Below are 26565 nucleotides of genomic sequence, written 5' to 3' on the forward strand. Positions count from 1 at the left end.
TTTGGCCCACTTTCTTTTAAAACATGATAAATTACATGTTAGTTTATGCTCGTTGTGCTTGCAGTACATTTATTGTTGAAGGCTGACACTGGCCTCACTGGAAATATAGACGACATACTGCATGATAATAAGTCATAGCCCTGTTACAGATATTGGCCATATTTCTGGCCAACAGTGCTTCACACAAGTTAAATCAATGCGCAATGAAGGCTGCATATTGTTTTACTGGTGTATATATATATATTTCTTTTAAATGTATTTTTCTGGTGAGCGGAGTGCAAGGCTGCATTTATAGATCACTCAGCACAAACACGTCCAAAAAGCATTGACGTTTTTGTGTGACTAAAACAAAAGGCATTGAAAAGTGATGGCCATGTCACCCCCATAAACTGTCCTTGCTGCAAAATCCTTCACAAAGGTAAATGGAAGGACATAAAGGGCATGTGATGAGGCACAGGCACCCCGCTTCAAGCCTAGTCTAGTGTGTTTGGACAAAATATGACATTCACATGTGTTTTAATTGGTCAGGTTTGATTAAAATTAGGCTACTTTAGGTTTATTTTCTTTCTTTTTTGATGCAAACTAAAAAAAGTAGTCTTAGAATTGTTACCCTGCTGTTATAATTGTTATAGTAAATATTTTTTTATATGCAGGCTGACAGGCAACTGGATCTAAGTCATCAGTGTTTTGAGGGGGTTTCTTACATCAGTGATGCTGAACACAGGGGGGACAGGTCTACTCCAGTTAGGCTAATGGTCATTTGGTAAACAGCCAAAATGCAGTTTTTCACCCAGGTTAAACTGAGTTGTATGTGTAATTGTAATTACAATATTCTAAAGATTAAGAAGACATTTACTGGATTTTCAATAATAATAACATTACAATCATTCAGGGAGGTAGGTGGGAAGCTTGCATACTGGGTCCTATGGATGTATTAAAGCCTATACGGTAAACAGTGATGCTGCAGTCATCATATACACCTATGAATGAACCTAGGAGTATTATTGGCATGATGAGTGTCATCAGGACAGCTTGGCACCCTCTGTAAGGTCGTCTCTCCTGTCTATATTAAACCGTGGGATCATGTGTGGACTGTGACATGCAAGGCTCTGCAGAAACCCACAGCATAATAGTAAGAGTACCATCTGGAGTTCATCCATCAGTTCTACAACGGAGATAACCGCAGCCACGCTCTGCGAAGGCATGTGACTGAATAAGGACATTAGGTAAAATTACGTTAACTTAGCGCTGAGTAGTTTCAACTCTCCCTGCACCCACCTGACAGCCCTGGATGGTTGTTATTTATCCTTGTCCCTGCGCAGATACCCCGGGCCCTGCAGAGACAAGCTGCGCGCAATAGACCGGCATGGATAAACGTCCCGGCACCGACTCCCGCAGCAAGCAGACAAGGCTACGGTTTCTTACCCCTTGTTCGAAGAGAGCCCGCAGTGTTATGATCATGGTGGGGGAGCAGCCCGACAGCAGCAGGCTACAGTCCGCTCGTTTGGCCGAGGTCGTTCGTCCTTCCCAGGCTTCTTTGTAGCGCACCTACCGCCGGGGATCCACCGCACCTTTGGGCGTCAGACGGATTAGTTAAATCGGTGTATCTGATCTCACGCAACCCGCTATTGGTGGCTCTGACCCGTCGCTGTCAAACCGCGAGGCTAATCCAATTAAGTGTTTAAAGGCGAGAAGCTAAGAATAGCGCCAATTACAGCAAAAAGTTTCAGATCTTCGGCGTGGCGCCGGGGGCGACGGAGCAAACGGATGGGGCACCATGCATGTATAGTTAATGTCATTGATGAATTACCTGCCGGAGCGGAGCAGCCTTCACCCAGAGGACGTCAAAGCAGCAATGCGATGATCACAAGGATTATTTTGGATCCGTGGTGGGAGCAGTGAAGATAATACACAGGATCAGACAGGCTGGCATAGGTTACATATGGTACCAGGTAATGTTTCTGAGCTGTCCTTCATCATCTGCCTCCTTCCTACACTGCTGTGTGACGGTTTTGGTGAATTGTGTTTAGATTCTGTGCATTAACTAGAGATTTGTGATGCTTTCACTCCAGGCACTAACCCCAGCTAAACATCCACAGGATTGTGCTGTGATTTACCTTTAAGGGTCATAAACTGCATAGTAAAGCCTTCATATTCAGGCCTGTGTCGATAAAAATCAGCTTGGTGAGATTTGCTGTCTGTTAAAGGCTCCTTTTGTTGTTGTTACATAAATTAGACTCTGACCACAAGTATCTTAATGCCCATGCTATCATCGTTTTTTCTTGGTGGTACATGGACATGGGAATGTGTTGTCACTTTGTGCTGTAGTGAGAAAGAAGAGACCTAGATCCTGAAGAGGCATGTTGTCCCAAATTTCCAAGGATCCAGCACAGCTTCTCCTCTGTCTGTGTCATGTGGCTGTCTGCTTCGTGGATCAGGAAGGTGGTTTTGTCTCTAACAGGATAATAAGGCTAGTTGTTGACTGGTTCATTCAGATCCTGGCTCTGCATTTTAGTCCAAGCATAATGAATGGGAGGATGAAGATGCTTCTCCCAGTGAGCTAAGGAGAAAATGAATAGGTGTGCCATGGCAACTGGTGTGTAAAATGGACATGCCTCAGATTATTGGATGCGAAAAAGAGTTGGTTCAAGACAGCATGAGAGATTCAATGGCTTTCTCTGAAGTTATAAAGCTTGCAGTTATAGGGAATGCAGATGCTGCAACAGGAGGTCAGACTTGATTCAGTCAATCACACACACATCCAAATGAAGATGCAAAAGCCATGCTGGCATATGCACAACACAGTTGTCATGTTTTGTTTTGTTTTTTTTAATTTTGCCCAGAAATCCAGCAACACTGACAGTTTGGCATGGATATACAAAGGTTTCTGTATCGCCCCTGCAGCAGTATATGGCTTCACAACATTACTCCAGTAGCCTTACACCTGTGGACAGGCCTCTTTGAGGGAGAACAGCTGCTAAAGTTTTGCACAAGAGTGGATGGGTGGGAGCACCTGGCAGGGTTCCTACTTTCTTCTTCGATCCTTTTTGTATCATAACAGCAAACCAGCGTGCTGGGATACAGTTGGGTGATTTTATTTTTCTCATCAGTGTAATGGTTTAATCACTGAATTGAATGGCTTTGTGCGGTTTAAGGAAGCCTCCTAACCTCTCAGCTACATTGCCGTTTGCCACACGACTTTCTTCGTCAACAGTCCGGGTGTCGCAAGCCGAGGATAAGTTAGGTTTAAGTGAGGGATTTAATCAGGCCTGAAGTGATTGGGTTGGTGTGTGTCAGTGGGAGCATGTTGCGTCGTTCAGTACACTATGTGGTTGGCTGTGAGCAGCCTATTGTATTACTGCTCGGGAACATTTGGAGGAACAGTCACAATGGAAAAAAAACAGATCAAGTGGAATTAAAAAACATGATGGTTGGGTTTCACAGCACAGTCACGGTGTTACTCTCATATCATCCAAACTTCTGTCTGGGTTTGGACATGCAGTAAAAGGTTTCTCAGACTTTTCAATGTGTTGCAGGTATTGCTGCCCTTTGTGACAGCTACTAATGGAAATGTTCATGATAGTTTTTACAGACAGATTGACCTTAAATTGCCATTTCAGGTCAATCTGACTTATGTATGTTATATAACTGATGCATAGCAAAAATATGAATGTTTCAAAGTTAGAAACTTGTTTTTGGAATTCCTGTAGCATCCTCTGTCTGTCAGGTCAGGTTTCTCACCTCCCCACACAGATTCTCAGCTGTGTGTAGCTGTGGAAGTAATAACAGTATGTGACAACAAACGGACATGGGATCATGACACAGTTGCTTTGGTGTCAGAAGCACAGCTCCCTCAGATCTGCCCTCAGAAGAAAGCCTATTAAGAAGTGGGAGGAGCAGAGAGAGCGACAGGCAGTGAGACTAATGGACTAAGATGATCTAATCAGAGCACGGTGCACAGGACTGTCTTTTTCTCAGAATTATCTGTCATAACGGTCTCCAAAGACAAAATACTGTTGACAGGCCGTGTCAACAATGGTAATGAAGTCCTGGAGAGATGTAAAGATGATGTACAAATGTGTAGTGACTGTGATGAGGGGGTGACAAGCTTGACACCCAGCAGAGAATAGCAGCTTAATGTAGAGCTTCAATGAAAAGACGTACAAAACAGTCATTAAACTCCTGGAGATATTTGATTTGTGTACAGAACAAAAAAAACTATCTTCTATCTTCAGACGCTCTTATGAGTGATGTTCTGGGTGTGTACATGTGTGTGTCTTGTATGCATGCGTGTTTGCACTGTGTGTGTGTGTGTGTGTGTGTGTGTGTGTGTGTGTGTGTGTGTGTTTCGTCCTCAGGTGCGTGCTTGGAATGTGTGCAGGATGAGCAGCACATTTGTTACATTGGCTGAAGTACTGGAGGCTCGAGGGGGACCTCTACTGGAGGAGGAGGTCTGGTCCCTGCTGCTGGGCACTGCAGAGTCTTTAGTGGATGTCTCCTATAAGGGTAAAGCATTTCAGATAACCTCCTCTTCTAATAGGCTCACACACATCATGCCTCGATGCTATGACCATACCATTGTGTTACTGCAACGTAAACGCAACATAAACATTTGAATTTATCTTTGCAGTGTTTCTGGTTAACTCAGACTTTAGCGTAAGAACTGCACCAGCAGAATCATAAATATAATGGACTTCCTACTTTTTTTTCAGGTCACAACAATATGTGTAATATCATAAGCCCCACCTCCTTGCTGCTGTCAGCCACTGGTACCTTAGCATTTAAGAACTGTGGCCTATCAGATGAGGTATCCACCTTCACTGCTCCAGAGATGCTGCAGGGCCGTGCCAGCTCAACCAAACCTGCCATAGAGAGGGTAAGTGCACACACCTTTATTCCTGCCCTGATAGCTCACGTGAAAGTTGATGGCAGGCTTGTCAAACACTAAAAAGTATGGGGTTGCTTTTTTTTAATCAGTAAATTTAAACAGCTGTCACATCCCGCTCCCACATCCTGATGTGTCTTTTTCCTTGGAGTGTAAAATCTCAACCTGTCAGGAGCTGAAGGACAACTGAGGTGTAAGCACGCCATCTAGTGGCTGAGTGAGGGAATCTCTGCCCTGAATTCTGCACTTCAGAACCCAGATTTATTAGCACTGGAGTAGAAAAGACTAGTAAAAATGTTTGTGAAGATAAATTAAGTGTGTGTATGCTTGTCTCACACACACCTTAATGTAATCTGCCTTGATATATGACACGTATTAATAATCATAATATGCGCCATTAATATAACCAGATGATGACCACAGACATTGTTCATATAATTTCTGTTCATATCAAATGATAATGATGACTATTGATGCTCATCTTAGGGTTTTAGCTGTGGTGCAAGTGTTAAATATAAATTATTATCGAAAAGACAGTTACAACAAACACGATTAATACACATAAGGAAAAGTATATGGATTTATTTCCTCATTATAGCAGTATTTCTGATCTGTCTTGTTGTTGGTTCATTGTTGCACAGATGCTGGTGTATTCACTGGGTATGACTCTCTACTGGTCAGTTGATTTTCACCTACCTCAAAATCAGGTGGGAACCCCTGATACAAAGCGGCCATTTTTAATTCAGCACCGTCACACTCCCACACCTCTGTTAATGTAATGATTTTCCATTCTCATTCCTCTCAGCCAGTCCAGTTGAGTGACCATCTAAACAGCCTCCTCCTCAGCATGTGTGAGGACCTGGCCCACCGCAGGGTAAATCTCAACTCCATCCTGGAAGCCTGCGAATCTCAGCATAAAGCCTCCATCCTGCCGCCCCCCGCCAAAGTCATCAGACAGCTGGTGGAGGAGGTTTTTCATGAATCAGTGAGTCTAGATAGCCACCTACAGTATGTTCCTGTCTGTAAGCATTTCAGCCTCTCTGCAGGCCATTGTGTGTGTGTGTGTGTGTGTGTGTGTGTGTGTGTCTGTGTGTGTGTGTGTGTGTGTGTGTGTGTGTCAGAATTTAAAGGGATACTGCTCAATAATCCGCATAGTGAGAAAAAGTGAAAATGACTGTAAACAGTAGTGATTTCTTTTCCTCCAGATGGACCATGGCTCTCTGCCGGACAGTAACGTCCCTTTGAGCGGCAGGAGCCAGATGATCAGAGAGAGACTTCATGGTGAGCATGCAAGGCATCACATAAGAGAGCAGAAAGCTGAGCCGAAATCGTTGATTGCATAACACTGGGAATTTTCTCGAATGACAGCCAAGCAGATCTTTGATTACCTCACTGTACATCAGTAAGTTGCAACTGAAATAAGAATGCAACTGATTTTAAATGTCACAACCTGCTTCAAATTTAGGTCATGTGTGCTTCAGGACTAGTATTTGAGAGATGATACAAATAAGTGATCTTACAAAACTCAGAATTACTATGTTCTGCTATGGACAACACCTAGAGAATAACTTTTGCAGCCTTATGTTTTCCAATGTGAAAATAGACCTGAAATAGGTGTATTGCAGAGCAAAATCCTATCCTGCTCTGATGCTCCTGGCATTTGAGCCTGCATATTTACAGAAAGCAGTTGTAGTCATTGCCCTTTTGACCCAAGATGATGTACAGGAAAACAGGATTAAAATCTTAACCTAAAGCAAGTCCAGGATTAGGTCTCTGCTCGAGCCAATAATCAGAGTGTGGACACTCCAGGCTAAACCCTGTGCTAGCCTCAGTTCTGGCCACACATCTCAGCGTCTGCGGGCGGCACAGGAACGGACAGGAATCAAACATTGCTGTCATCTTTCATCTCTTACCTGGTTGACAGGAAAGAGAGGGCCATTTTCAGACTTCAGCGACGGGAGTGCCGAAGGGAGAAGATACTCAACGGACTCTGACTCAAAGTCAGGTACATGTGTGAAACTGAGTCAAAACAAGAAAAACCTAACTGCTGTCAAACTTATTTGTTTTGTTTCCACTTGACAAAACCCCTAACTCAGAAATTTCAACAATAACCTCTTTTTAATGTGTGTTCCAGCAGTAAAATGTGTTCATTCTTTGCCTGTTTTCCAGGGAGTTTACCTCAGAGACCTTGGAGGCAAAGACCAAGGAGCTCTCCCACACCGTTGTACCAGTCCTCTTTAGACAGGTTTGTACTATATGCATGCATGCTTACACACCATCACCACCAGTGCTGTAGTTAGAAGAGCATTTTATGTGCACGTCAACATAAATAAATCCATCCGCTTCTCCTTTCGTGCTTCCTCTTTGTCTGTAGTGCCTTTGAGGGGACATGACATTGTCTCGGAGTTTGACTTTTCCAACTTGTCTGCACAACTATTACACAATCCGTCCTTCCCCCCCACCCTGCTCTCTCTCCCCAGACTCCCTCGTGGGGTTCGTCACAGGGACAGCAACTGCAGTTGGCTTGGAAGGAGCCCCCATCACGACATCTCTCCAAAAACATCAGGCAGATCTCACAGTCCTTCCATCACCTTCAGCGAGTCCTCGCTCAGCCTGAGCCAGAGGAAAGCTAAGGTAAGATTTTTTAATTTTCAGTGGCATAAATGCAACGGAAATGTGTTTATTTGTATGCTGTGGATCTGTAGTATAAGCAGCTTTTCTGCCAGTGTCATGCTGGTATACAGTATTTTTGTTGAATGGCAAGTATTAAGTGCAGATGAGGCTCATATTTAATTCTAAGAGCAGACAGCAGAGCATTTAGAGAAGGGCAATGCCTGTCTGATGTGTTGCCGCTTGCTTATATCATAAATATTTGTTTTGTCAGGCTTTGGGTCCTGAGTTCGTCAGAATGCCAGATGAACCACATATCGTTCTCGAGCTTCCAGGATCTATTGTGGTAAATTTATCGCTTCTGTTCATCACCTCTGTGTGTGATCAATTTTAACATAAACTGCTGCTTTTTTTTCACTCTATTTTTTTAATGTGCCCTTTCTTGCATCCTAAATGTCTGTTTGCATAATTGCGTGTACAGTATTGAGTATGTATGTGAGTGTGTCTGTAGGTTTCTTTATGTCCTTGTGTGTCTCTGCTTGTTTGTGTGTGTCCACCACAGTCCAGAAAGGGACGCTCCTGCTCGTCTCAGAGAGAAGTGACTGTGGTGCTGCCTAACGGACAGTATGTGGTGGTTCGCTGTGACATTAAGTCCAAAGCTAGGGATGTGTTTGACATGGTGGTGGCTCATGCAAACCTGGTGGAGCACTTCTACTTTGGTCTTGCCTTCCTTGATGGTAAGAGGACATATGATATGGGTCCTAGCCTATCAATTGATCAACTTGTGATATTGTGCATTTTGTTAACTCATAGAAAAACTTGTGTTGTTTCAGTCGCTTCAGAAGTCTGAGGTTAAAGTGGCTTTTATTTGTCATTCTGCAGATGATGAATATTTCTTTCTGGAACATGAAACAAAAATCTCCAAAGTTGCGCCTGACAGTTGGAAAAAAGGGCAGACATTGTCCTTTTTGGTGTTTCTGCGAGTCAAATATTTTGTTGATGATATCGCCTTCATTTTGTGAGTACAGCACTGGTGTTTCACTGTAAATTTATTTCTAGAAACACATAGTTAAAAAAATACTTACCTTTACCTAATTGTTTCCTAGGCACAGACTGACTCGTCACCAGTACTACTTACAGCTGCGGAAGGATATCTTGGAGGACAGGCTTTACTGTAACGAGGAGACGGGCTTGTTTCTGGTTGCCCTTGCTCTGCAGGCTGAGTTTGGGGATTACATGCCAGAGGTACCGAGGACAAAAAATGTTCACCTTACATCTAAAAATACCAGCATCATCTTTCATCGCGTGTCACAGCTGCACATTTGGTTGTTTTGTGTGTCTTTTTTAGTTGTATGGCAAGAATTATTACCAGCCAGAGCATTATGTGTCCAAGAGGATGCTGGAGAAGCTGGCCTTGCCCACTGTCAAGGAAGAGCTGCCAAGACTACATGCAAGTCATGCCCAGATGCTCCCTGAAGAGGCAGAAACAGAGTACCTGAAGGTGTTCAGACTACTGATGCATCCACTCACACACACTCGCTTTGTTCTCTGGCTGTTTTTCCACCTTGCAGTTTACTAAAGTGATAAGGCTGTGTGCACTTGTTATTGCTGCTTTTAATTTGATGATACCTCAACTGTTGCACTTCCTTTAAATTTGAGTGAGTGTTAAAACAAAACATTTTAAAATGTAATGCATATATTATGTACAAAATATGAACCCCTCAGATTGCCCAGCAGTTGCCGGAGTATGGGGTTATGTTCCACCGTGTGGGGCGAGAGAAAAGGCCGGTGGTGGGAGAGTTGGTTTTGGGAGTCTGTGCCAAAGGAATCATTGTGTATGAGATGAAAAACCACCTCCGAACTGTCACCCGACGCTTCCTCTGGAGGGAAACGGACTCCATATCCACTGGGGTAAAAAAGAGACATTTCAGTCAAATTTTTCTATATAAGGCATTGCTTGGTACAGCTCATTTTGTTCTGAGGCTCAAAGTAGATGTGTGCTGTCTTGTGTCTGTCTCTCAGCGGCGTAAACTGATTATAGAGTGTGGTGGACCCAGCGGGAAAAAGCACAGTTTTGTAACAGAAAGCTCAAAAATAGCACAGTACCTGCTGAACCTCTGCTCAGCACAGCACAAGTTTCATAGCGAGATGACATCACGGCAACTCAACCACACCGTGATACCAGGTGGGAAAACAGTGATTCTGTAGAGTGCTTTATTTTCAGCTTTGACAATACTGATACATATTAAAACATAACAAGTAATTATCTCTGTTTCTCCAGATGAAAACATGGATAAGTACATGTCTGTCTACCGGGGTCGTCACCTCAACCTGAAGCGGATGTCCTGCTCGGAGGGCATGTTGAACCACGTGGGTCTGACACCCGGTCAGCCAGACGCCCTGTCCAAGTCCTGTGACGACCTGACTGCCAAGCTGGAGGCGCGGCTACGCCAGCAGAGGGAGATGAGGAGGGAGATGAGCAGAGAGCTGAACAAGGAGCTGCCCGAAACAGGAGACTTCAGGGACATGAAAGAGCGACAGTGTTGGAGGTAGCCCTCGATCATAATCACATTCACACTCTCTGCGCAGAAGCATATTCTCTGTGAACGTGAAGGAAATAATGCAACTGTGCACGTGTGTTGTAGCACTCCAGAGCCGATTCCCAGAATGATGTCCAGTGTCTCACTACAGAAGCAGGACTCTGACACGTCTTCCTCCATACGAGGTGAATATTTACAAAGGGGTGACAAATTAAAGGAAAAATCATCATTAAGTATTTTCAGGTTGGTGTTGGACCACGACGAGCCTCTTGAACAGCGTTGATCCTCATTTTTCCTCTCCCATAGCTGTTTGATTGGGTTGAGATTTAGACCATGAAGGCCAAAAAATTTGTAGAATTTACGTTTTCATACTCACCAAACCGATTGGTGACCCCTCATGCCCCCCTGTATGGAAACATTTGTTTCTCTCCCCATTCATTGAGGCTTAATATTTAATTTGTCACTCAACTGTCACATGTCACAACAAGACTTCTTTCCCTGTGTGTTTGGGTCTTACTCCACAGTCCATCAACATGCAGTTTAGGTGATTTGGAAAATCTAGATTACCAATAGGTGTGAATGTGTTTGTCTGTTTATGTTAGCTAACCCTTTACTAGACGTTTGACCTGTCCTTGTGACCCGGAACATGATAACCATATAAATGACCCATTTACCATATGTACAACACATGCTTTGCAGTTGATACACCAACCAGAACCCCACCTGAGAGAGAGATAGTCTGTGTGAACCTGAAGAAAGATCACAAACTGGGCTTTGGTGAGTTTATTAAGGCGTGAAGCTGTGAACTTGATGTAAAATTAATGAGCAGACTGCCACGTATCTGATTCTTTAACAGGAGGCCTTTGTCTTCACTTGCTCTCTGGTCCCATTTCAGGCTTTGTGATAGTGGGCGAGGACAATACAGGTAAACTTGACCTTGGGATCTTCATTGCTTCCGTTGTGCCTGATGGGCCTGCAGACAAAGATGGACGAATCAAACCCGGTATGTAGCACCAACAGTGGGAACCGGGAACACAGACACTAGATCGCAACTTAACATACAAATTAACATTGCTAGAGACTAAACTGGGCTCCACACGACAACCTACGACAAGGATTTTGCAGTGATTTGCTGATTTTTCCAGGTGGACGTCTTATCTCCCTGAACAAGACTAGTTTGGAAGGAGTGACGTTCAGTGATGCTGCTGCCATCTTACAAAACAGCCCCGAGGAGGTGGAGCTGATTGTGTCCCAGCCAAAACGTAAGATCTGCTCAGTGCTTTTTCCTCTGCATGTAAATCATTGTCAAGCCATTGCTATGTGTAGGTATGACACTTAATACAATACACATGTGTACCATTTTCCTATCAGAGTCTCTGAAGGACAGCAAGAGTTCCTTGAGTCAAAGTACTCTCGGTCTGGCGTTGGAGAGGGGCTTTGGGTCACAGACCACACTGAGTGGCACTGAGTACCGTCCTGCCATGGAGGAACTGGAGGAGGCCATCACTCTGTCCAGCATGGCAACCCCAAAACAGGGCAAGAGGCTTCACATTCCTGTGGTGCGAATACATGACGCCCAGGTTAGAACGAGCACTCAGCTAACGGTGGTTAGAGATAAGTGACTTTGTTTCCATGGACGCAAAGTTGTCAACATGCAGTCAAAGCTGTTGAAAGAGTTCAGCCAGTGCTAATTGTTAAATGGATTAAGCGCCATGATTAATGTGATGAAACCTTTCAGTTGCTTTCATTGACCTGCATGTGAAAACACTGGCTATCTTTTTCTCTTTTATGTCTTCCTCAAACTAAAACCTCTTTCCTCTTTTCTCCTCTTTACCTTTCTCTTGCTGTTTTTCAGGATGCGTGTTCCAGGTCCCCGTCTATCTTAAGTTTGAAAACTGAGGAGCGCTTTATAATGGAGCTGAAGAAAAGCAATGGTAGCCTTGGCATCAGTGTTGCTGTGAGTGGATTGTTTCCCTTTTATTATAGAGCAATTACCTTTCACACTCAGCAGGCAGTTTACTTATGCAGACAAATGGAACAAACCTGTAATAAATCCTGCCTGCAATGCTCAGTTGAAGCCGTTTCAGAGAGCTGTTCAAGCGGTTCAACTGATGAAAATCTTGGAGGCTGCATCTGAACTGTATTTCACCAAACAGAGAGATGTTAGCCGACCATCACTGATTTAAACGTTGTATTACAGCGTTTGGCGTTGTACAATTTAAAAGCACCAAAAACTCCATCCTCCCAGATGACCATGCACTTGAATCGATAACAGTTTAAGCACAAACATTATAACCTTCATGAAGCTGAGCTTTAGCCAAGTGTACATAATAAACTTGCAGTACAGTGTGTTTTCCAACTAAGCCTCGATAAGAGTTCAGATTAGCTTTGATTATTTTCTTCTATGACTTCTTCTCTATGACTGAGACTAGTTAGAAATTCTTGTGACAAGTGTGACAAATGTGCCAAGAACAAGTGACAGATCAGCTCAGGAAAACCAATTTACGGGACTAAATGGGAAAGGCTAAGAGGTATCAAGCTACGATGCACAGTAACTTGGATCCCTGCATGTTGAGTCAGTGGACGTTTCCAGGGTTACTTGAGACTGTGATATTGACTAATCGCCCCTTTTTTATGTTTCTGTTTATTTTCTAAAAGGGAGGAAAAAACACCAATGTGCGATATGGAGGCATCTACATCAAGAGTCTGGTGCCCGGAGGTGCTGCAGAGCAGGATGGGCGCATTCAGATTGGTAATCGTCATTTCAGTGTGTGAACCAAGTAGGGCTCTGTAAAAGCCAAATCACCAAATAGACATCATCAAAGGATCTGATGACGATATAGTGAAATATGTGCCACATCTGTCATAGAACTCACCCATTTGGTTAGCTTGGGGGAGATCGTACATGTGGGGTGAAGAACGGTGACCTGGCCCTCTGAGTTGAAAGGTCTATCTTGAGTATTATAGAAGCTGCTCTTGAGGTATTTTCTGATTATACTGACATTGTCTTTTATCATGTCAGTTATGTGTATACGGCTGTGTCGCTGTGCTGTGTCGGTGTCCGCTCGGCTCTTGCTTCAGTGAGCCGGAACGACTTTTAGATTTGTTGACATGCCCGTCAACCACGCACACACACAGACACACTCAAACCATTTATGTATTGACGTTGCTAATGATGATGAGATTTGTGTTTGTGCATGTGACAGGTGACAGACTGCTGGAGGTTGATGGGTCTAACCTGAGGGGCGTGACTCACCATCAAGCTGTCGAGTGCCTGAAGAGGACCGGGGAGGTATGCACACACACATATGGGCACACACAAACATGCACTTTGCAAGAAAACGCAACTACGCACAAACATACTCTGTCTTTTGCTGATGTGATCACATTAATGATGATGAGATTATCCACTCTCCACCAGAAAAAAACAGTTTTAAACAGCAGGATTATTTTCAGTGTCATTGGTACCAGAGTCAAGAGTTCAGGTCCTATTTCCTGTCCTCAGACAATGCTTCCTTCAGTTGTAAAGACAGAAAGCTGATTCTGAACATGGAAGTATGAACTACTGAACATATAAAGGGAGTGTATGTGCATCTGTTTCCCATAGGTGGTGACCCTGCTGTTGGAAAGGGAGCCCACAGTAATACTGGAGCCCAGACCTGACTCACCCTGCCCCCCTTTGGCCCACAGTTCATCACATACACAGCCCCCCAGGACTGAAGTCTCCATGGAAACGACCTTGAGTGGTCGAGCCAAGGACTACAGCTTTGTGACTGATGGTGAGAGCGGAGAGGAAGGGGCGCACACGCTCACAAAAGAAAAAAAAGGCACACACACACACTTGCACACATGGCCCTGAGGTGACTGTGAGTCATCTGACAGCTACATTGTGGTTGCTGTCAGAGTCATCCAGAGCTGATGCTCCCTCAGTCCCCCCCGAGACTGCATGCACTGAAACCTTGAAGCTGCCTGTTCAGCTTAGTTTAAGGGACAGTTCCTCATCTGTACAAAGCCTTCCTTTCTTTACTGGAAATGGTTCAAAGACATGAGAAAAAAGCTCTGCTTTTTAAGTGATTGGAGACATTTCCGCAAGAATTAATCTCTTTCATATGAAGATATGTGTGTCCGGGGGTTTGATAGACATTTGTTTTTCATCAGAATCCAGATCACAGCACCCCATCCCAAATTAAAGATGATAGGGCACACATTAATGCTCTAAGATCCTCATCCATGTCTCCTCTTTCCTAGAAAACACACATGAGGTGGTGCTGAGGAAGAGTTTGTCTGGCCTCGGCTTCAGCTTTAACATCTCGCAGCTGCACTCGGGGCCAGACCGTGGCAGTGTGGTCCGCATCAAACGTCTCTTCCCGGGGCAGCCAGCGCTAGAGAGTGGCCTCCTGCGAGAGGGAGACATCATTCTGTCTGTCAACAAAGAGCCTCTCAAGGATCTCTCTTACCAGGTGGAGTTTGAGACCATTTCATATGATTATTAATCCTTACATATTCATACCAGTGAAATAAGGGAATTTTCAGATTATAGACGGGGCTCGTTTGTTGCATTTAAGTGGTCTTGTTGTGGCTGTAGTTTCGTCTGCGACATAAAAGGATGCACAATGTGGTCAAAAACCTTAAGAGTAGACTGGTTTCAAGGTGCTGACTACAGCCTAAGAAATGTTTGACTTCACTGAAGCAGCACAGTAGATGATTTGGACTTTATGAATAAGCTGGTGAGTGTGTGAGTGGCTCCGGTGGCCCTGGTCTTTCTTAAGATCTTGACTACGTCATCGGTTCAATAATCCTTTAATCTCATATTACCCAAAATAGCAAGCTGGTTGTGTCATAGCATCTGATAGGTCATTTTAATCTTTTGTGTGCTGCCAAGGAGGGCAGTAACACAGGTGCTTTTAAACATGTAACAATTAAATAGATTTAACCTAATTCTATCTCTCTTAAGCTGTACACAATCCCTTTATACTTTCCTCCACCAACGCACAGCTTTTTATGACGTTTCAGAGGGTTCTGTTCCTGCTGCGTGGCGCTCCATCTGAAGTTCATCTGCTGATCTGCCGACCAGGTCCTGGAGTACCGTATGATGTAGATGACAACACGCTGGTGAGCTGACACACACACACAAGTGCGCACACATGTGGAGTAAAAACACCAGTTAGACCTAGTAATCCTGACGGACCGTCTTATCTCCCGTCTTACTCTGTAGAGTCCCGCACTCTTCCGTGAGGTTCGATCACGCTCCCTGGACATCCGACTAGGAGAGGACTACAGCCAGCTCCTTAAGTTTCAATATGATGTCAAAATACCTGCCCAGAAGCAGGCCCCCACCCAGGAGGATGATGTGACCAACACAGCAGAAAAAAGCCCGGACGCTCCTGCAGCTCCAGCGCTCTCAGAGACCGAGGATAGTCTGGACAGTGAAGTGCAGGTCAACCAGCCTCCCCCATCTCCTCCTCGCTCACCACCGTCGCCCACCTCACCTACATCACCTCCATCACCAGTCTCGCCGGCCTCACCTGTTTCCCCAGCATCACCTACCTCACCTGCCTCACATGGTTCTGGCTCTCCACCGGCTCCATCGGAGTCACAACCAACTGCTGGGAAACTGGAGGAACAACAGGAACTGGAAGCAAAGGAGAAGAACAAGGACGGGGAAGACGAGGTCGCTACGACAACAAGCTCAACTGTGATGCTTATGGATGTCTGTCCAAAGACTGCTTCGAACTGTGTGTATGCCAGGTAATGTGTCTCCTACGTGTTTCACAGAGAATAGAGCTAACAAATATGGTAGCCATCTCTGCAACGATGGATTTGACTTAAGAACTGCTTTTACAACAAGGAGCAAACAGTAGCAAAATGTGCAACTACATACATACCACTTATTACCACAGTAATAATCATGCCCCACCTGTCATAACTCATGCACTGGCTGGAATGAGCTGTCGTTAGAGTTTGTAGAGTGCCATCAAAGTAATTTTAGAGTGTATAGTGTATAATTTTAATCAAATGATGAATTTAGACATTTCAAAAAGCATATCTGAATTGATTAGGTAAAATAAAATTAGTATTCAAATACTGTATTTAATAAAACTACCATCATTGAATTTGCCAAACAATGTCCTTATTGCTTGTCTTCAAATATTGAATTATAAATTGAACATAAAATGGAACTGCAAAAATGATTTCTAAAAATTCATATTTGCTATTTTATTTTACTTGTTTATGTTATATACACTGTATATATATATATATATATATATATATATATATCTCCCATATTCGTATCTTGGTTCAATAGTAAGTCCAATCGACAAAACAGGATCTGCTTTGTGTTGATCTGAGTTAATGTGTGGGCTCACTCTGAGCACATGTCATTTGGACATCATTAAATCTTTCTGGAAGTATCATTATCATTGTATGTACACCGTATACAGTTTGCACTTCTTGTTTATCTGCAGTGGAGTCAGAGAGGAGGCAGATGGAAGTGTGACCTACTGCCTGATGGGTAATGGACTGACCATCATGGCAGATGAAGAGTACCTGACCATTAGCTCCACACTGGACCCTCCTCACAGCCTTCCCTCCAGTCTGCCCACTCACGCTCCGACAGCCAACCTCACAGCCCTCCGCTCTCAAACCTCCAACGGCTCCTCCAGTTTTGCCTCTCAGAATCCAAACCTCGGCCCTCACATCCCCACTACCGCCATCTCGCCCCTCAACCTCTCATCCGACACCCCGACCACTTGCGCCCTGGCACACCCATCTCAGCCTCTCACGACCCAGCCGCCGAAAGCCAAGCACCACCCGATCCAGCAGGGGCTTCTTCCAAGCCACTACAAAGTCATCTCCCAGAACGGTAGGCCTATGCTGCCTCCACCCCAGCCTCCTGCTCCACCGCTGACCCCCATCACAGCCCAGGTCATGTCCTCGGTGCCTCACTGTGCCAGCCCACCCGCCCCGACGCTGCCCCCTACAATCCTGCCGCCTCCTGCCCCCCAGAGCCACATTCAGCTAAGGGAAGAACCGGAGAAGAAAGAAAGGGAATATAAGGATGATGATGATGAGGAGGAGGATGATGAGGAGGAAGAGAGTCGAAGAAAGGCAAGTTTGTGATGTCTTGAGTTCTTGGCTCACAGTTTGGCCAATTGATGTGATGCCACTATATGACCAATGTAAACAAACAAGAACACAAAAATTCAATCTTTATAATGTTGATTCTTCTCAGGATTAATTTAACCAAACCCTAAACTCTTACTCATATGCTTCATGTGTCTCTTGTATGCTATATTTAATGCTGGATAAAAAGCTATATATGCTACAATATAACATGTTTGCTGTACCATATTTAGTAATCTGCTGCTACCACACCTCTCTCTTTCTCTGCATAACTCTTTTACAGCAAATGTTGTGGTTAAGTGATAAGACATTTGTGATTAGAGGTAAAGGAACTCTTGTGTGTTTAACTTAAATCTTAGTCATGAAAATTATGTCTTTGCTGTTATTTGGAGAATTTCTGTGGCTGTGAAATGAATTGCCATTGTTTCTTGCCTTTCAGGGATTGGTTAAAGAGTTTGAGCTGACAGTGGTTCTGACCAAGTCCAGGAGCGGAAGCTTTGGCTTCACCATCACTCGAAGCAAGCTGGACAACTGCTACTACATACAGGAAATACTGGACAACCCAGCCAAGGCAGATGGACGACTCAGAGCAGGAGACCGGCTCGTCACAGTACGCCCGAACACACACACATCCATATATTTCTGCACATTTCAAACAATGTTGTTGTGAGCTGCCGGTGAACTCCTTCTCTTGCATGTGTTTCCAGGTGAATGGGCACGATGTTACCAGTGTGGCAGATGATGTCGCCATGACGATTCTCAGGTCATCTCCTCGTAGGCTGAGTATGACCCTGGGGAGGGCAGTTACCAACCTGGTGGCCCCCCCTTCCTGTGACAGCCTGCCTGATATAGTTCTGTACAAGACAGCTTCAGGACAGCTGGGTGGGGCACTGTCGATATTTTCACACACTTGAAAGACACAGACATGTCACTAGTCTTATCTGATTTCATTCAATATGTGTGTGTTTCCTCCACAGGCATAAAGCTGACAGGCGGCATCGGCAGCAAATGGCAGGGCATCTACTGTCTGGAGGTGGTGCCAGGCTCCCCAGCCAGTGAGGAGGGCAGCGTCCAACCCAGTGACAAGATCCTCTACATCTGTGGCAGGTGCACACTGGGAATGACCCTGGAGGATGCGGTTAAGGCCTGTGAGATCGCACCTCGTAAAGTTAAACTTAAAATCCTCAGGTATGTGGCCCGAAAAAGCGGAGAGATAGTCACTGCAGTGGGTTTGTTTTTGTGTCTTTGAATAACTCTGCTGTTTGTGTCTGTCACAGAGAAGACCAGCCAGTGACCCCCAAGGCTAAGTGGAACGGTAAGGGCCTCTGAAGGATTTACGGGATGGTTTCTTCTGCTTGAGTTAACCCGAGCACATTTAACCAGCATAGTTTGGTTGTTATGTGCACTGATGGATTGCCTAGAAACGAGATATGTTTGTGCTCAACTGAACAATGATAATTTAAGTTCAATCATTACCAGAAAGTGATCTGAGTTCTGAGAAGACAGGAAATTATTGTTCATTTTTTCAGATTTAGCACCTGTGATGCAAAAGCTCCCTGGTACTTGTGGTGTATCTCTAAACAAGTTTTCCTTTTGAAGGCCTGTTCGACTGGAAAAAGGACAGGAAGTTCTTTGCTCGTTTTGAAGAGCCTGTCTCTCCAGAGAAAGACTCTCCGACCGAAGAGAGTGAGTTTTTAGTTCCTCTCCCTCATTTATTCCTTCATCTTATCTCCTCCAAACTTTCGCATGTTCTATGAGCACCATTGCTCTTTCCCTTTCACCCTTTTGCTTGTTGCTCCTTTGTTTGTGTGAAGCCGGAGCTTGGTGCTGAAAGATAGTTCTCTTTGCAGCTGTGTGTGTGTGTGTGTGTGTGTGTGTGTGTGTGTGTGTGTGTGTGTGTGTGTGTGTGTGTGATCTGAATGCTGACAGACAGATCCTGGGCTCTCACAGCAGGATTAATAATTAGCAAGCCTCAGGCCCTCCACTGGTGTATTGGACTGCAGGGCTGCAGACATGACACACAAACACACACACACAGACACACACACACACACACACACACACACACACACACACACAGTGCCATACAGCCAGTGGTCTACAGGGCAGGTAGCTCAGTTGCCTGGTGATGGTGCATGAAGCGGCAAGGGACAGTGCAGAGGGTCAGTCTGAAAAGACCAGCCTCGTCACCTGTCATAGAAGAGTCGCACCCATCAACACTTCTCTTTCAAAATGGCCGAAGAGGTGGGAGGTTGGTGTGAGTTGTTTCTTTGTCTCTGTGTCTGTTGAGGGAATTTCATTGGCTGGAAATGGTCGCATGGATGGATGCTGGTACAGAAGGGAAGTTCAAACTCCAGACGTTTCCCCCTTATGTGGCTTTTAAATCACTTTTACTGGCTTGATCAGTGCATGTTTAACACATCATTTTGGATGCAGTAGCTGCTGTGTATGGTCTGCAGATTGATTCATTGATAGCTTGTCTTGTTTTTCCAGTCGAAGCTGTGTGTAGGACTGCTGGAAATTTCAGATGCCTCTCTCTCACCCAGGAACACGATGTAAGTCTCTCAACGCATTCATTATATTTGTCAGAAAGCTCATCCTTTATGGTGTACCTCTTCGTTTTTGGCACCTCTTCCCAGCTCTACCTGCTCTTTTCCTTAACTGCACACTGTAACATGAGTCTACTGTGTGTCAATCTGCGAATGCATTCTCTGTTGGGGGTGGTCACTGTGTGTGTGTGTGTGTGTGTGTATATGTATGTGTGTGTCTGTCAGGCTTTCTGTACACCTGATTCATGTATTAGCAACACAATGGCATTTTTCTGCAGAATATTTTTCTCTCTGGTGATTCTTTTTCTTTCTCCTCCTTTTCTCCTCTGATCCCTTCAGAGTTGTATCATGCAAGTGGAGTTCACGAAACCAGAGGGAGGAGGCCTTGGCTTTGCTTTGGTTGGGGGGACCAATGGCAGCATGCTCAGAGTGAAGGAAATCTGCTCTGGTGGAGTAGCTGAGCAGGACGGTCGGCTGAGAGTCGGAGATATTTTGTTAGAGGTAACCCATCATACACGGTGTCTGTTTTAGTGCCGCCGCAGTGAGGAAAACCCTGACCCTCACTGTGTCTGTCCCAGGTGAACGGTGTGATCGTGTCCGGGCTGAGCCACAATAAGGTGGTGGATATCCTGCGTAAAGCTGAGGGCACTGTACAGCTCACCATCTGCAGAGACATCTTGCCCCTCACCTACTCCGAGTCACCCACACCGCCCAACATGTCCGCTCAGACCGAAGCTATTTTAGCCGAGCAGCCGGCCCCTGCGTCCAGCCCAGATGCCTGTTCCTCACCTGACGTCATGCACAATAAGCCAGTTGAGCGCCCCCCTGGTACGATCTCTGACAACTGTTTTTCCTTTTATCATGAACTTTGAGGAGAAAAGTGCTGAAATAAACTTGTGCTACTAATCTTAACTGAGACTTCATTGCCTGAAGACTTGACTTTGACGTTTTGATCTGGTAAAACCCCAAAACAATTAAGAAATGAGACAGCACCAGGCATCAACTGCTAGGTTGTATATTCATACTATATTTTACTAGAACTGTACACTGAAAACATTTTTTAACTATTTAAAGCATACTATAAACGCAAATGTTGTGTCTCAATCAAAGAAATTCGCTTCTGAAGGCTTGACCATTGTTTCAGAGGCGATGTCAGACCCTGTGGTCAATGAAGCTGGTGTCTTCCTTACCTCACCACCTCCTCCACCACCCCGACGACTGACTGTTGTGACAGATGAGACTGCAATTAAGCAGGTAACATACATACAAACAAGCATGCACAATTGCACATTGAACTGCAGTGTAGTAATTATGATGTAAAACTTTTGTTTTAATCAAATAATTCCCCTCCTGACCTCTTCACTAACATCTACCACTAACATCTTGTTCCTCCTGTCTGTTGCCTCCTCTGGCTGCTTGTCTGTGGAACAGGAGAGCTGTAACAGCACCCCTTCTCATCAAGCTTGCTGCCCTTCCCTCAATGTCACTGACATGTTGCATGGAGCTTCTGACAGGTAGTAACCTCCCAAACTACTCTCCTCTTGTCTGTTGTCTACTTGTGTTCTCTTCTCTCCTCCTCCACTTCCACCTCCTCCTACTCCTGCTTCTTCTTTAGTTTTGGCCTGCTAGTGTTCCAATTTAATCCACAAGGAGGCATCAGAGAGCAATGAATTCAAAACACCACCCAGGGATAAATGCTGTTGCTTATGGCCAATAAACTATGGTGTAACAGTTAGGAAGTGTATTGCACTATTCTCTGTATCCTCAAAAGAAAAGTATGGCAGAAGCATACAGATATTTTAGCCTCTTGTCTATACTGTATTTTAGGTGGAAAAGTCGCAGGGAAAGGAAGCTCAGCCTTGCATGATTTCATCCCCTCCTACCGAAGAGTAAAAATGGTCTGGTCTCACCCCTGCCCCCTGACTCCCCCAGGAAACAAATTGTGACCAAACTTTTGGACCAGTCCTGCAAAGACATCCGGAAAACCCAGTCAGATGGCTGGAGCAGTGAAGAAGAAGATGATGATGTATTTGACACCACCGCTCTGGAAATGACCTCACCCCAAACAGGTGTCTTTTCCTCTACTCTTGTGCTGATGTGTCAGAGTGAAAACTGTATAAATGCCGAGCCATACAAGCAACCCTTGTCCTTTTCTTTTCCTCTTTTGATACCTCAGGCCCACCCATAGTTTCAGAGGAGGAACTGGCCAGTTTAGCTCTCATTAGCCCAGCGAAGTCCAGCCAGTATTCAGGCTCCAGGGTCAAAGCTCTCATCCAGATTCTGCAGCATCAACTGGACCAGCAGGAACTGGTCAAAGAGTTCATGGTGTGTAGGTGTTATAATGTACACATTTACCAATCATGTGATTCATAGTTGTAAAATTACCATAAGAAAGGGTAAAACTGTACATTGGCTGGTTAATGTGGCTTTTGCCACATTGATCCTGGCATTAGAACTATGCAAAAGAGGTAATCATAAAGTTGTGTGTAACAATGTGATCAAGCTGCACTTTTTAAGTGATTAAATGTTCTTTTTGTTTTCGTGTTCTTGTTCATTTCAGGCTCTGGAGCATCTGAAGCCCTCCGACAACTGTCTGGTGGGAAAAGCCCCCGAGAACAGAGATAAGAACCGCTACAGAGACATCCTACCTTGTAAGTCTGACAGAGGGCTTCTGTTTACTTTTACTTTCAGAACCTGAACATGCACTCTCTTCATGCGTACAAGCCCCTTCGCTTCATTTATGTTCCCCTATTGGAGTTTTTTATTGGCGAGCTGAAGCTTGTAAAGGCTGGATACTCACACACTTGGCATTTATAGGAGGGCCTGTTTGTTAGCTCCTTTCTTTGGTGCTCAGTTTAAGCTGACCTTAAATTCTATGCTGAAAGGAGGAAACAAATTTGTTTACAACACTTAAGTAATGTCTGCGCAACAAATAATTTCCTGCATTAATATCAATAATTCACTGGGGCTGCACTTGTAATTTTCTTGGAGTCAGCCAAGTATGTAATGATGAAGAAGATGTCATTTGTTACCAACCTTGTAATTATCTTGGATTTATATTTTTAATAAATGAAGCCACATCAGGAGAACAGAATATTGCAAGCTGTATTATTAATAGGAACAGCAGGGGGTAAACAGAGACAGTGTGTGTGAGCCTGCACCCCAGTGTGCAATGCTTGAGTTGTGGTTAGTTTATATCTCAAACATTTTTTTTTTTGTACCGGGAATGTTCTTAATGTAAACCTGGCCGGATAACCTTAACCTAAGCTGGAAAAAAACACACACACGCAAACACTCACACAGAAGCGTTCACTTCTCCAGCCCACAGTGTGTTGGGGTGAAAAGGGTCAAAGCCGAGGTGAATGTGAGTGTGATGAAAAGGACAGTGACCCCCAGTGGAATACCACCGCACCTCACCAAATGCTTTGTTGCCTGCAGCCTGTTACGGCTGCTGTTTGTGCAAAACAGAGCATGTTATTTACCGATCCGATCCATTGCCTTTAACTGTTTTATTTAGAAAGCCCGATTTCCAGGCTGTGGCTTTTTTGACCTCACAAACAGGGTGGGGGACCAACCCAGAAAACATTCCTAATTGCCTTCAGTCTAACACCCCTCTCATCACCAACAAACATCTTCACAGCACTGGTTTGTCGAGCACGACTCCAGACCTCAGAGCTGTTTGCTTGGCTTTATTTACTGTACGTGTAGATTTTGAGCTTTTGGCAAAACAACAAGGTAAGCAGTGTTTGTTGTCTGGGATCAAGAGATGAATAGATTTATCAAACATCAAAAAACTTGAAGAATGTCTGTCGTTCTGTTTGTGGCTGGATGACGCCAGACGTGTAATATGTGTATTTCAATTATGAATTCATGCAGTTAAGGGTGTTTTTTTTCCACTGTCCTTCCCTGCATAGATGACAAAACCCGTGTTGCCATTGGAGACAGCCAGGACTACATCAACGCCAGCTACATCCGCATGCAAGTTGGCGATGAAGAGTTCTTCTACATCTCCTGCCAGGGCCCTCTGCCTTCCACAGTGCCGGCTTTCTGGCAGATGATCTGGGAGAGCAAATCTGACGTCATTGCCATGATGACCCAGGAAGTAGAACGGGGAAGGGTGAAATGTCACAAGTACTGGCCAGAGAGGCTGGGCGTGCCTCTGGACACCGGCAGGTACCAGCTTCACCTGGACAACCAGCAGTACCTGGAGTACTTCCACATCAAGGTCATCCGCATGGTGGAGACAGAGGTGGGTGGTTTGTGAGGATACCCACCTGTCTAATGTTAGTGTTAATATTATGGTTTACTCTCAACTTGAAGATTCAGCTTGAAGGGGAGCAATTCTTAAACTCTTAACTCAAATTGTTATTCCAGACTGGCGAGACCCATTTTGTCCGCCACCTGAAGTTCACCCACTGGCCTGACCACGGCGTGCCACACAGCTCCGAGCAGCTGGTTCGCTTCATCCGCTACCTGAGGGCGCTGCACCAAAAGGGACCAGTCACCGTGCACTGCAGCGCCGGCGTCGGGCGCACAGGAGTTCTCATCTGCACTGACGTTATCCTCAGCCTCATTGAGAGCGATTTGCCTGTGAGTGGAAGCCATTTTGTTAGCTTTACTAATGTCTTAATGTCTTAATTCTATCATAGACTAGATCACATGATGTAGTTGTGCCTAACATCCGTCTGTCTCTGCCTTCAGATTAATGTGAGCAACACTGTAAAAGAGATGAGACTTCAGCGGCATGGGATGATTCAAACCAAGGTCAGTGCCAACAGAGGGGTTAAAGGTCAAAGTCCAAGCTTTAAAAAAAGACAGTTCCCAAAAGCTAGACGTGCCCTTTGTCTCTCTCTCGTTTCAGGAACAGTATCTCTTCTGCTACAAAGTCTGGTTGGAGGTTTTACAGGGCATTTTACAGCTTCACGGCAACCAATGGCAACCAGAAAGTCCCCGAGACCACAAAGTAGTCTGAATGTTTCCACCTCCAGTTCATCTACCTGCAAAGCACAGACGGTGTTTGAGTAACCATGTGGAGTCGATCACAGCACTGACTGCTGATACCGTTTTCTTTGGCTGAAGTTAGTTTAGTTAGCTATGAAACCTCTACTTCTTCCTGTTTTGATACTTTGTGTTGAGGCCTCTTGTTTAGTTACAATGACTTCAACTTTTTTTTTTGTTCTTGTATGTGCTCTTGGTGCTGTGATTATATGTCAATTTAATTTAGATCACTGAGGTTGTTTTGCCTTTTCAGGCTTAGTGATTTGCCTTCTGTCTCTAGCATATATATTTTTTTTAATTTTGTGTCACAATTTGAATGTGTCTCACTTATTTTTCTCTATGTCATTTAATTCTCAAATTGCATTCGTTTTAAGTCACCTTGCATGGAATTTAAAATCTGGTAATATTCATCTGGCAGTAATGTCACTAATGTCATCAAAGTGCACAAGTGTACAGTAAGACCATCAAACCAAAGGGAGTATCTGTATGTAGCCTTGATGAGTACAGTATCATTTGACTAAGCATTATCATTTCATTAAGTGCATTTGTACCCTGGAGAAAAGGGCATTAGCAAAAGAACACTATTGATTTTTCTGTTCATCATCTAAGGAAAAGAAAAGAATCAAGTGCCTTGGAATGACTCACACCGCTTGCTCCACATTGACCCTGAGCCGCTTTTCACAAGAGGTCGGGGATGAAGAGCAACAAACTGATTTTAGAGCAGCCGGCGGTGGTTAGATTGAATGTGCAGCTTTCTGTCTGTTTGCGGTCTGAGGTGGGTGTTTGGTTGATCCACACCGGAGGAGGATTACATCTCACCTTTAGTTAAATTCTGTCATAGAAACAATGTGAAGTTTGCACACCGCCTGTCAATCTTTTTTGTTTGTGGGCCCATTTTATACAAAACCCTCTCACAATGAAAGTCTTACTACACCTAATCACACCTTGCACATCCTAGTATAGATAAAGAATGACTGAACATAACAAATGTTTGGATGAACTCATAAATTTTCAATTAACTCTTTTACTGAAATCTGGATGAGGCACAAACGTTAAATATTTTGATTCTTTTGTAAAATGTACAAAACCGACTTAAATATAATTTAAATAATTAATTGCTTGCTTAATTTCAGTGTAATTTGTTATGTGGCAACATCCTTTATCTGTATTCCATAGCTATTTTAATACAAACTCAGCCAAAAATGCAAAAAATATAATGAGGTTTACAAACTTTCCATTTTGCCACTTTAGGTGTATATGATGTACAAAGCAACAGAGCTGCATCCCCAGATCAAAGATGATTTATAGCTGCTGGTTTGAACCTCAACCTTTGGATGTACTAACTGCTTGTAAGATTTGTTCTTTTAGCTGCTATCACACACACGCACACACACACACACCAGCTCTCTTATTGCATGCAGACTCTTAAAGTACACAAGTCTGAGCTTGGAGTTTAACTGAATGACTTGAACATGATCAAAATGTGGAATGTAACGAAGCAATACTCTCCACGAGGAGAGGAGATCAGAATGTCCACCTCTTGTCGATAGCATCCTCCAAACTGTTTGGAGCGTGTTGGTGAGACATACGCGGTACTGTACCTTTGCCATGTGGATGGCTTTGCAGAGCCATCAGCCTCTGTACTGTGTATGCAACATCTTCTCATTCACTGCTGGTCGGCTGGTTTCCAGTGTTAGGTAACCCTCTGTTATGTGCAAGTTCGAGTTCTGTTCGAGATCCGGTTGATATGTTTTCTCCCTCGGATCTTGGAAAATGATCATTCTTGAAAGAACGAGCAAAAGCACATTTTGCATTCATCTGTGAAAATGCATCCTGTACAGTCAAGCAAGTGCTTATG

The 26565-nt window shown here is 44.3% G+C and overlaps 1 protein-coding gene across 1 annotated transcript; it reads left to right on the forward strand.

Annotated features, from left to right (window-relative positions):
- The first annotated feature begins 4382 nt into the window (after positions 1-4382).
- ptpn20 (protein tyrosine phosphatase non-receptor type 20) lies at positions 4383-24681 on the forward strand. The gene is made up of 46 exons (XM_041947485.1): positions 4383-4506; positions 4713-4876; positions 5527-5592; positions 5691-5870; positions 6091-6166; positions 6810-6890; positions 7055-7130; positions 7366-7519; positions 7770-7841; positions 8058-8232; positions 8378-8513; positions 8602-8740; positions 8844-8996; positions 9221-9406; positions 9518-9680; positions 9777-10044; positions 10141-10220; positions 10735-10812; positions 10931-11038; positions 11181-11297; positions 11407-11615; positions 11891-11992; positions 12694-12787; positions 13242-13327; positions 13643-13814; positions 14284-14495; positions 15049-15147; positions 15251-15783; positions 16503-17145; positions 17600-17770; positions 17868-18042; positions 18138-18348; positions 18438-18475; positions 18760-18846; positions 19654-19715; positions 20049-20210; positions 20288-20537; positions 20854-20963; positions 21141-21223; positions 21642-21778; positions 21886-22034; positions 22270-22360; positions 23624-23958; positions 24084-24299; positions 24411-24473; positions 24571-24681. The coding sequence occupies exons 1-46, from the start codon at positions 4383-4385 to the stop codon at positions 24679-24681; spliced, it is 7197 nt and encodes a 2398-aa protein (XP_041803419.1).
- The last annotated feature ends 1884 nt before the right edge of the window (positions 24682-26565 follow it).

The sequence above is a fragment of the Chelmon rostratus genome, chromosome 11 (assembly GCF_017976325.1).
Source record: "Chelmon rostratus isolate fCheRos1 chromosome 11, fCheRos1.pri, whole genome shotgun sequence".
NCBI lineage: Eukaryota > Metazoa > Chordata > Actinopteri > Chaetodontiformes > Chaetodontidae > Chelmon > Chelmon rostratus.